The 12,582-nt window shown below is 36.8% G+C and overlaps 1 protein-coding gene across 1 annotated transcript in view; it reads left to right on the forward strand.

Moving 5' to 3' along the window:
• The window catches only part of LOC108746141 (GATA-binding factor A-like), a 46,113-nt gene that overhangs the window by 31,915 nt on the left and 1,616 nt on the right, over nucleotides 1-12,582 (forward strand). Inside the window, exons 2-5 of the mRNA XM_018482713.1 lie at nucleotides 9,436-9,653; nucleotides 9,747-10,009; nucleotides 11,736-11,908; nucleotides 12,214-12,493. Coding sequence (XP_018338215.1) covers nucleotides 9,463-9,653; nucleotides 9,747-10,009; nucleotides 11,736-11,908; nucleotides 12,214-12,493 — 907 coding nt within the window. The 5' untranslated portion in view covers nucleotides 9,436-9,462. The remainder of the gene's footprint in view (nucleotides 1-9,435; nucleotides 9,654-9,746; nucleotides 10,010-11,735; nucleotides 11,909-12,213; nucleotides 12,494-12,582) is intronic.

Genomic DNA, 12,582 nt, shown 5'->3' on the forward strand with positions numbered 1-12,582 from the left:
AATTCCGACAAAATTAAGATGAAACAATTATTCCATCGAAATATAGGACCGAATAGAATATATCGAACAAATAGAGCGTAAATTGAGTTGCGTGCGCAATTGTTAAAGATATTCATTTACGCCTATAACACAAGGTAACAAATAATCCACGATAATGTCATGGAGGCAAGATAAGCTCCCTCAAACACGACGAGAGTCTCGAGACATCACCGGGCCTCTGTGTCACCTCACCATGGAATTGAGAAAAAAAAAAAAGGACGATCTCTACGTGCAACGTGCGTGATACGCGCGAGTGTGTGCGCATGCAACTGTGTAGGATCTACAAGAAAACCCTTCTACGCGGTCGGCGCCGTGGCGCCTCGGCACCAGCCGGTCCTCGGGATGAGAACAGTCCCGATGCACCAAAGTACTTCGTTGCAATCGTCAGAAACTCGTCTTCCACGAATGCCGCCGGATTAAAGCTCTTCGATCGCACGCTCGCGACGTCTGGCCAGCATACACAAATAGCGCCGCCGACGCTTGACCCTATGATGCATACGCGCCCTCGAGAATGCACACGCATAAATATAACATTGCATTGATATGCAAGCTACTTATCACGTGCATAAATATTTTTGGCCATTTACATTTTTAAATTAGTTACACCCAAATTCTCTCCAACGTGTCATACAGTATACCCCAAAGATTTTTCACTGCTGAACACAATGTCGTTGACAGAATTTGCGTGGCACGTTAGAATTTTGAGTAAATTCGAACGTGATAGGCCAAAAATATGTTTAATTATTTTCAAAATTTTTTTACAACAAAACAAAAACTTATTTCTAAATAAAGTTTATGGTATCTAAAAGTATATAATTCGACAGCTTTCAAATAAATTTTAATTCATGACTGTACGACTTATTTTTATCAAGTTATGGCTATTTAACAATTATTATATAGAATATCTTTCTGCATAATTACATATTTTAACAAAAAAAAATGACTTTTTTTTCTCTCTTTGAAACGCCATGGTACTCCAAAGAGATTTATTCCCGTTGAACGCGATGCCATCGTCAAAATTTGTACATCAAGATTTTTAATAAATTCAAATGCAACAGTAAATTACATGAATGTTTAGTCCATTTCAATTTACTAAAAATCCTAATATGCTACGGAAATTCCGATGCATCGTGTTCAGCGTGAAAAAATATATAGCACTTCGAAGTAAAAATAAAGTAATTTTTTTACCGTTAAAGGCTTTATTCCTTATTAATTTTTTTTTATCAAACTGCGTAATTATACAAAAAGTCTAAAATTCAAATAATTATATAACTTAAAATAAAATCGAAAAATTGAAAATAAATCGATTATGAATAAAAATTTATTTAGAACTTTATTTAGAAGCAAAGTTTTGTCTTGCCATAAAAAATATTGAACATAGTTACAAACGCCATTTTTGGTCCATCTCATCTCAATTTACTTTAAATTCTACTAACAGCATTGTATTCAGCACGAAAAAATCTTCGAGATATGTAGTATGGCACTTCAGAGAAAAAAGAAAGTGACTTTTTATCGAAGAGTGTTATTAAGATCTAATACACACATATCTATAATTTAATGTGCAAGAGTTAAGGATCCTCTACACAGAAGTCGTAGACGATCGTGGAGTCTTAAGTCATAGGAAACCAACCAATCACAATGAAATATAAGGAGAATACTCGATTAGAATTGATCAGTTTCGGACTGTCTATGATTTCTATGTAGAGGACCCTTTTTTATTTGTCTGACTAAAAAAATTACATCAATGCGTTTGAGAAACTTATAATAATATTAATTCCTTATAATAATATGGTGTGTTGTCGTCTAGTAATGCCAAATATTTTTATATTCATACTTTTTATATGAGAGAATATTAAACATCCCGTAACTTAACCGCGTAACAACACCCGACTTCTACGCACCGTAAAAGAACTGGAAGCCTTTCACGTCCCTCTCGTTCTATTTGATCCCTTTAATCAGTGTCCATTACCGATATATACCTGGGCTATCGACATGGTGGCGTCGGACCCTTCTAATTCGTCGCAACTCGCCAGGTTCTCATCTAAATTCCGTGTGATCCGTTGAGGACCATGAAAAGTACGGCGCCGCGTTGATGTAGCGCCGCCGCCTAACATCGAAACGCGATTATTTTCTCAACCGGTTCCCATTAGAGTTCTTATACCATGAATCCAATATTTTCCGCTTCGCTACAGAGAGATCGCTCCCGTAGAGTGCCGCGATCGCGCCGCGCCGCGCCGGGGAGTTTGTAGCTTAATTACACGCGTGCTTTTTTGCATCACGATGATCCGGTTATATGGAAAAATGTCCATTCAACAAATAAACATATACAGAAGAAACTTTAATCCTTCATCCGAATGATACATGTATATTAAATAGAAAAATTAATGTCCTGTCATTATTTTAGCATATATATCGTTCAAATTTTATGTAAATAAATTGTATTTACTTAATTGTCTGTACTTAATCTTGTCAGTGTCTATTTGATAACTTAACGTCGAAAGAATATTTTGATAATTTATTAGAAGGTTATTATACTGATTTAGAATTCACGTAAATTATTTTATTTGCATTTGTGCCATCTGTTCGTGCTGTGAATTTTTCGCAAAATATGTAAATAGATACTCGAAATCTCGTGGAATGAAATTTCACTCGGAGAGACTGAAAATTGAGCCAGTCTTGAAAAAAGAATGAAGATACTACCACTCTAGTTTAAGAGTGGCAGATTTTTACTCTTTTTAGAGTAAGATTTACTCTTTCGAAATGAGATTTACTCCAAAAGAGTGAAATTTTAATCCTTTTTTTGAAGTGTAATGCCAAAGTAGATGGAGCGCTTTACTCCAAAAAAGGAATTGAGATTTCACTTCGCGAGATTTAGAGAGTGTATATCCAATGTATGTGTTTCTAATGAATAGTATTACTTTAAAAAGAGACAGATGAATTAAGACAATGATCAGCAATAAATGTCATATAAATGTAATCGTATAACCACCATATAAATATGCAGTTTACATTAATGAATATAGTACACTGAATTTTATCGTGGGAATAAAATAACATTGGCAAAGCATTCGCATTTGGTAACTTGTAATCACTTTATAAATTAAAAGGACATTTAATTTATAAGTCGTGAACAGGATTATTACTCATTAATGCTAATCTGACATCATAAATCATAATCATGTTAATCATAGCAATAATACGGGAGTGCCGTAGTATTCGCAACCGATATAATTACGAAGCTATTATCGACGTAATAAATGTGCGTATGCGTGCGTGCGTACTGCGGTCCGTCGCATGTATACATAACAAATTCGCGCAATCCTATCTTTATCTGCGCGCGAGAGATTTAAACATATTCTTAAATATATCTGCAAGAGAAAGAGAGAAAGAGAGAGCCTGTCTATCTTTACTGCAATAATAACGCTGTAAATAATGTTGTACGTTGAATGCATAACTTTTTAAACACTTGTTCAATGATCTTAAGAATTTTTAATGAATAAAACTCTTAAGAAATTTTTTGTCCTTTCTACCCAGAAAAAGAATGTCACTTCCTTTTTTATAGAAAATAAATTAGCAACTGTAAGCTCATTTATTTTACTTTATGCACATTTATTTCACTATTATTTTGATTGACTCGGATATATTTTTTAACCACAATGTTAACACCACACAACACGGACGGAAGAGTTCGAAGAAGGATCACGCAACGCGCAAAATAAATTAATTTTCATCGCGTGACACATGCCTGTGGCTTTTCACACCGATCATGCTGCGTAGTTTAGTGAATAATAAAATGCCCAATGGAAAATCAATATCTTGAAAACCTCAGTTTTTATATCACTATAGATGAGAATCGCGATAGTGATTAAAAAAAAAAAAAAATTCATTAGATATTGATCCGCGAATCATATTATTTATGTAATGTTTCCAATAAAATATCAGAGAACGTATTATGAAACTATTCAGAATAGATTCTGATCAAAATTATTCAATCAGTCCTTGGATTTCTATTGTTTCCTACACTCTAAATTTCTTGCAGTGAAATTTTACTCCAAGAGAGTGAAAATATAACCACCCTTGAGAAAAAGTGAGAATATTTCACTTTTTGAAAAAGAGTGACAGTTTTCATTTCTTTGAAGTAAAAATTCACTCTAGGAGTGAAAATTGTCACTCTTTTCAAAAAGTGAAGGATGGTTTGTATTTTCACTAGAGTGTAAAGAAAATAAAATAATTGCGATCGGAATCCATTCTAAACAATTCCATAATACGTGCTCTAAGTATGAATACCTATCATGGAACAAATCGTATTGAATTCCAATCGAAATTATTCCGTTTTCTCTAGAAAATACAATAGAAATCTAGGAAATAAGTGAATATTCCGCGCGATCAAAAACCATATTCCGAATAATTTCACAATACGTACCCTAAACTCTTTAAATGTATTGCGTATCGTTTATGAGTCGGTATATAAGGAATGTTTTATCAGTACTATTATATAACAGCGTGTAGTAAATTATTGCAATAATGAGCACAAATAGTTTAATATTTTCAATACATCGTCGATAATGGAATTCATTTATGTTTTATCTGTTATCGTTGAAATACAAGAATAAATTAATTTTGGCACATTCGTAAGATTGTGCACTTTTCTCCAACACATTGTCAAGTGATATCAAAATGACTCTGATGTAGATAAGTTATGCTAATTTTATTACTGCCGTTATAGTTCCTGCGTGATATACGTGTTTTTCTATCGCAAATTGAGATAAACTGTGTTGCCACTTGTTATGCTTCGTCAAGCAATGTAACGTCATTAATACCAATTAAAAGTCAATATTGCATGTAATATACATATATACAGTGGCTAGAAAAAATTCAAAAGGGGCTAAAATAGCAGATTGCACAGTTGGATCCGTTCGAACGCTGATGAAAGATTATGGTTTATGTATCATTTTATAATGTATCTGTGCTTTTGACAGTTACTGATACAAGTTAATAAGATACATTTATACTCGTCGAAAGAATGATCTGTGACATTTACACATTTAATAAATCAATTATAAAAGAAAGAATAATGGCTTTTTCCGATAATTATGTATTGATAAATTATAATTCTCTAAACGTCACTTATAATAATTTAAAAAGTACACCGCAAAAGAGTAAATATTAAAAGATCGATTTTGTTTTAAATTGTAAGATTTTTTTTATTTGTATCGAGCTGTGAAGATTTGATTTTTAAAAACTTTATACAAAACTTTAATTTTAAAGAATAATAGAGTTGTATCAAGCCAATGCGATGTTATCAACATAATTAGTAAGCATAAATTAATATACTACAATTCTGTAATTTATGTAAAAAATTGAGTTGCTACCATAAATACTCTGACTGATTTTATCTCCCTCCGACGTCAAGGATAGTATAATTTAATGATTCGTGAATTGTTTCTCGATATTAGTACTGATCAAATATAATGTATAATAACAATATCTACTCTTTTCTATGAAAAATTATCTTCATAATTCATTACAATCTTAATTCCGTTAATCCAAAATGATTTCTGTTTTAAAAAGAAAAAGAATATTTTGTTTTCTCACACATTAAATCTTCTATTAGATATTAATTCAATTAAATTATGATAAAACTATAACTTAAAAAGAAACTGGACTTCTTGTAAAGGTCTTAATCGAATTTCATTTTTCGCGTGTAATATTAATATATTGTATAAGAGAACAAACAAATTAAGTGTCATAATTAATTTTTAGCCCAAACAAATTCATAAAAGAAAATTGTACAATCTTTGTCTTCCTTTTTATATCACAAGATAGATTTTCTTCATTTGTAACAATGATAAAATTTAGTCCTGACCTGATTGATGGGAACTCACTTCGCTATACGGCAGATCGTAGAACGCGATCGATACATGTGCTCACTTGCGCGTTACATCGGCACACGAGTTCGCTCATACAACCATACACATGCGACGAAAACTTTGGTCCCGCCTACACGGGGTATATTTGTGACCGCGATGGCCGCTATCGGTATCTCCGATTCAACGGTCGGAGCCAAGCGATGAAGGTGGAGACGCGTCTGCGCGTCTCCATGCCTCTCTCTTTCTCCCGCAATGTCTTTATTCGTTGAACAGCGCCTCTCTTTCTCCGACGCGTAGACTATCATTTGATCCCCGCCAAGGTACACGCGGCGAAATCCCCTCTTTGAGACCTGCGCATTTCTTTCTCTCCGTTTTCTCTCCTCCGACTCCTCTCGCCGCGATCCTCATGAACTCCCTACTCACGGCGCGTAACGCGAACACACGTTCAACTTTGCGCGCTAAACGGATTTGACGAATAATCTCTCTTGTCAAATTTCGTAAATCATATATTCATTTTCTCCAATTCTGATTTCAATCATTTAAATAAACGTCCGAAAATAAGCCGAATAAATACCGCATGTTAAATTACTCACTCGTTATTGCTCCACTGTCTCTTTCCATTGTCTCTTCCTTTTCTCACTATTCGTTGCACTTTCACAATAAACGCGATTAATTATGATCGCGCGACACACTTCTGCGAAAGGATTGTTAATATAACGATAGTACGCATCACTTTATAGTACATCCAAAGGAGTGAAAATTTCCCATTCTTTTTCCGGGACACACTCTCTTTCAAAGACTGGCTCAATTTTCAAGTTCTTTTGGAGTGAGATTTCACTTTAAAAGATTTAGAGAGTACACAGCGAGTCTTCATGAATTATTCAATCTAAATTATTATTCACACTTTGTACTACTCACACAATTCGTGCACACAATCCCCGCAACTTTAAACTGAAAATAATCGGAAAAATTGATACGTTCAAATTCTTTGATACTTTGTTATACGATAAAATATCTGTTTACAAGTAGTTACGTCTTATATTTATGAATGAAAGGAAGCTAGTTAACTGTGCTAATCATTAATTGTTCATAGAATATGTTTCGATAACGCAGAGCAATTCTCTTGTCGCTGCCTGCCTGCTCAAGTATCGCTGTGCGAATGATAGCACGGCGGCGACCTTGTGTACGCAACCACCTCATCACGCCGCGTCTACGGAAAAATAATCACCAAGGTCGTTGTCGCTGTGCGATTTTTTCCACGAAATATTCAACGTATTGTAAAATAACTGTTAAATATATTCTACGAACAAATATATACAATATATTCTCTTATTGCTCGTCATTTTGTATTTCAATGATTAAATTGTCGCTGCGTAATTTCGCACTTTATCGCAATAATAAAATCGGATAAGAGATGCACTCTCTAAATTTGTTGGAATGAAATTTCACTTTGAAGAGTAAAAATTGATCTTTAAGAGTGGGATTTCACTTTTTAGAATGAGATTCACTCTGAAAGTTTTTAGATAGTGGAGACACGCGAATATAATTCTTTTCATTGTACAAATAAAAAATGTATCCTTTCTTTCGCGCGAATGTATTTCAAGTGTATCTCCCGTTTCGTACGAGCTATATTTTATCTGTCCACTGCACCTTTCGGAGGCTGATACCTGAATCCGTCGTGGAGGGCCGACTCGTAGAACGTATGCCAACCATGGCGGTATTACGATCGCTCGGAAAACGCATATCCGAGACAATGGAATGACTGTGGGTGGCAAGACTTGCGAGAATTCAATACCTATTACCCTATTGCCCGGCTTATCTCGCACTTAGGAATGCTTAAATTTTGCCAATACTTTTGTTCATTCGAATTATCGTAGTATTTGTTCAATCTGTTGCAAAAATTATATGTATCAACATATACTTTTAATTTTCATACTTTGCATATTATTGACTAATATTATTTATTTCCTTTAAGATACTATAACAATTCGTACATATAATTTTAATTTGAAGAAAATAATAAATTAATAAAAATATTGAGAGAAGAATAAATATCTAAAATGAAATGAAGCGACATAATAGATAGGCGTTCGTTTTTGTCAAAACAAGTCCATATCCATAGACACATCATACATTCATGTAGCTGATAATATCCGTTTTTTTCTAAATTTTGCAATGCAAAAGGCATCATATTCTATGTATCGCACTCAAATGGGTTGCATAGATATGGTGAGGCTGCACATATTCTTAAGGAGATGCGTATCCTAACAATGAAACGTGTGGGTGGCACAGGATTCACATACCAAAATGAATGCAAGAGATATCAATGTATCGGGCTACGTACCAACAATTTTCGTTCTTAATAATACCGTGAAATAAATTTTTGACGTGCCGCAATAGCAACGGTATCAGTAAATATCGTTGCAAAATCTACATTGCATAATAAAATTACGCAACACGCGCGCGAAAATTGCTTTCAACCCATAATTATCAATAATTACAGGTAAAAGACTCGTCATTATGTTCTGTCATCTCGATTATGCAACATAGCAAACAAAGACAATGATAAATCGAAGTTATGGGAACTACTCGCATGCCGCAATAATATGAGAAATTCGAAAAAATGAAATTAACTTATATCGTTTCGTAGTGATAAGATATCTATACATATATCTACATTGAATTACATTCAACAAATATTACGGTTAAAATCGCATATTTATATTAATATGCATAAACAGAGCTAAAAAATATTTTGAAGCGCACACGATAAAACTGAATAAAATTGAATACCCTTTCGATCAATGTTCTCATTGCCTGTCATAAAGTTTGAAAGACACTACTCGCTCAAGTAAGCTCGAAACTTATAGTTTCCTGATCCACGACCACAAAATCGTTCCTCTACATAGGCAGACAGGACAGAAGAGAGGCCCGACGGCGACCAGATGAGAGGATTCGGCATTTATTCACGATCAACCTTGATCTCATGGGCGGCCAATGCCGCATTAGCTCGTCGTCTTACATGACGCTTGGCGGGATCTCAATATGCATGGCCGGTTATCGGCTCTCATCGGCTAAAGGGATCATTAACATTATCTGCTGCAGAATGTATCATTGCCATATTATCAGCGTAATGATATATCTTCCCATGGTAGCAAAATGAGATTGTCGGCGGCTATTCTTTAGCAAAGTACTTGCCGCCGTATTTTCCGCTTTTGCACTTATATTTTATATAAGTCGGCATCACTACACTAAAGGGATTACTTTTTTTTTGTAATTAAAGGGATTTTCTCACCGTAACCGTCTTATTAGAAAGATTAATTATAATTTACGGATCATTGAAATACGCGAATTGAACCGCGATCAATTATGACTTAATTAAAAATTGCACGATACTAAAAAGTTTAACAAAATTTATGCAATTTGTCAAGAGTACGAGTATTCGTGCGTTTGAAAGGATGCAAATGAAAATGTTCTCGAGACGGTGGAGAGTGAATAATTTTCGACATCTTCTCATTTTCGACAGATGCCACGGTGGTAGCTCTCGAGGAGGATGTTCCACGGGGGCGGAAGTGGCGGGTACGGCGCAAGTTCCGATTACCAGCAGCAGTCCCAGCAGCAACAGCAGCAACACGGGCAGCAGCTCCAGGCGCCTGTCTACGTTCCGTCGTCTAGACCAGCGATTCCATCTGCAGCTACGGCGGCGCAATATCATTCCTTTCCTACTTCACCCTCGCCCGCATGGTACGATGGCCTCTGATAATCATACGTGCGTCAACGGCACGTGCTTGAAATTCACGTTGGTTAAACGTCAAATATCCTTGATATCCTTTGAAGGGAAAAGACGGCATCCTGGCAGCACGGAGTGGAGACGTACGCGGCGCATCACGCGCTCGCCGGGCACACGAGCGGTGCGGCCGCGGCGGCGATGGGACCGCACGCTGGACCTGGTCATCCGCATGCGGGACATCCGCACGCGGCGCATCCTCACTCGACTCTCGCCGCGGCCGCGGCTGCGCCGTTCTACGCGCAGAACGTCGCAATGATGTCCTCGTGGCGCGCTTACGACGGCACCGGTTTTCAACGCGCATCGCCTTATGGTTCGTATGTGCATGCGATTTTTTTTTTTTTTCGACAAATGTGTGCTTCCGCACGTGTCTGCTACCTGTGGGTCTCTACTACTCCGTAAACAAATGTCATTTCCCACGGGATGCAGCAAAAGTAAATGTTTTTTGACGTTAGCTATTCGGTAGATGTTACGATGATAATTATAACTTGAGCACGTGAAATAAATAAAATATGACAGAATTAAATAATATTAATGCTGAACGTTTCTAAAGTCGAATGAGAAAAGCTTTTTGGAACACCGCCGGTCGTCCTAAAAAATAGAATCAACATTGAAGTTAACAAATTATTTTCTTCAATATTAAAACAATATTATTCAATACTAATTAGATAAATATTGATAACTTGTTATATCCGTATGGTTATATTAAGTAATGTTACAAGTGTTGCGCGCTATCTTTACTCGCTCTGACGAGTAAAAATATCACTAACGTGGCTGAATTTCATTATCCTTCCCTGCTACACTTAAAATTTGCTCGCGACGGCGCGTGAAAATAGAGGTGCTTGTATCGCTTTTCGTTGGCGTGCATCACGCGTGAAGTCGCAATGATAAACAAACAAAAGTTATGGCAACTACCCGTATGCCGCGACGATAAGATATGTAGGCATGCAATTTCCTATGGTGCCGATTAGTTTATCGAAACCGCAGACGATATCACGAATAGAGTTCGTGAGGGAGTGGACTCATGGAATTGTCAAGCGTACAGTTTCTGTAGTGTGACTTAAACCCTCCTTTTGGAGATAAACCTTTTATTTTCATCTCGATGGCCCCGAGAGACAAGAGTAGTTTTCCAATCGGAACTTTCTTTAAGTTAATCGTGCGCAATAATAGCGCTTGACAAAATTGTCTCATTTAACTCTATAAGATTTTATACTAGATTTTCTGGCATATGTATTATTGGCAGACGTGTCATAGCCTGTATGAATCTTTTAACAATATCCGACAATAAAATATCGTATTAACGTGCGTGAAAAGAAATATTTAACTTGGTGATCAACGCTGACTTCGTGACAGCACCGCTCGAAAGAAAAACGCTGTGCTGAGACGACGAGGAGAAAGAAGCTACTTTCCTTCGCGGATGCTATTTACCGCCGTGCACGCGGCGGGCCATGTGCGATGGATAAGTGATAGCGGTGCCTTTGAAGTGAGCCGGGTCGATCCCGCGGTCAAGTGTTTTACAGCGTAGCGACGGAGAATCGGTTCAGAGGAGCCAGCGCGGGCGGATGCTTCCTCTGGAGAGTCGGGAACAGTTCCCGTCGCGCGTTCTCTGCTATGCATTGCCCATCTAACTGTAAATCCCGCTATATACGGGCGTCCTCGGGACGTTTCGATAAAATGTAACGAACGGGCTTATCTCTCATCAGTTCGGCGCGGATAAAAGCAATTTCGGATTTTCACGCAAAACGAGTAGAATTAGCACTGAAAAATCAAAGAGGAAACAATGGTACGTAAAAAGAAACTCGGCGAAAGTGTTTGCAGTTGACATCGTCGAAATAAAATAAAAATATCTGATTTTTCGCGACTTATTGTTACTGCTTTCAAATTGCTTTCAATCAAGTGTGTATTGTTGGAATTTCTTGCTGTATGCTTTCCAAATGTTAACTGAACAGTTTTGCCCTCTGTTGCTATATAACTTACAATAAACATTGAATTAATTAACTGTACGTTAATTAATCAATCAAATATGAAACTGATTACAGATACCGCAATGGATTTCCAATTCGGCGAGGGTCGCGAATGCGTAAATTGCGGCGCGATATCGACGCCGCTCTGGCGGAGAGATGGCACCGGCCATTATCTTTGCAATGCATGCGGACTTTATCACAAGATGAACGGCATGAATAGACCGCTCATCAAGCCCTCAAAACGCCTGGTAAGTTCATCCACAAAAGATTGTCTACGTGTAGGTACATTTTATGAAGAGCCATGTCTTTCATATGATACACCCGCGAAAAGAATCTCTGATCTTTGACAATAATTTTTAGCATAAAAAATCTTATTGGTTTACAGAGATATTTTTCAAGTACTTTCATATATATAAAGTTACGTCATACTCTTATTATTAATGGAACGTCTTTTAAAAGAGAGATCCGTTTGATTCTTCTAAGAATGCCCTGTTTATTCACTATAATTGCACTTACATTTGAGTCGTCTTGACATGTGTTACAAATGGGACAGATGTCGGAATTTCAGACCGCAACGAGGCGACTCGGGCTGTGCTGCACAAACTGCGGCACTCGCACCACCACCTTGTGGAGGCGTAACAATGAGGGTGAGCCAGTGTGCAACGCTTGTGGATTATACTTCAAATTACACGGAGTCAATAGGCCGCTAGCCATGCGAAAGGATGGTATACAAACAAGGAAGAGAAAACCGAAGAAGACTCCAGAACAGAATGCTAGATCATCCCAGGGGGATCATGAAACCACTGCCTCGACTACATCCTCTCCTTCCACAGGTTGGTAAATGTTCAATGTTTTTTCTCTTCTGTGGTAGTTTGGTAGAGAAATGTTACGTATGAAATATAAAAATGTAAACTCTAAAATA

Source organism: Trachymyrmex septentrionalis, unplaced genomic scaffold (genome assembly GCF_001594115.1).
Source record: "Trachymyrmex septentrionalis isolate Tsep2-gDNA-1 unplaced genomic scaffold, Tsep1.0 scaffold107, whole genome shotgun sequence".
In the NCBI taxonomy this organism is placed as follows: Eukaryota; Metazoa; Arthropoda; class Insecta; order Hymenoptera; family Formicidae; genus Trachymyrmex; species Trachymyrmex septentrionalis.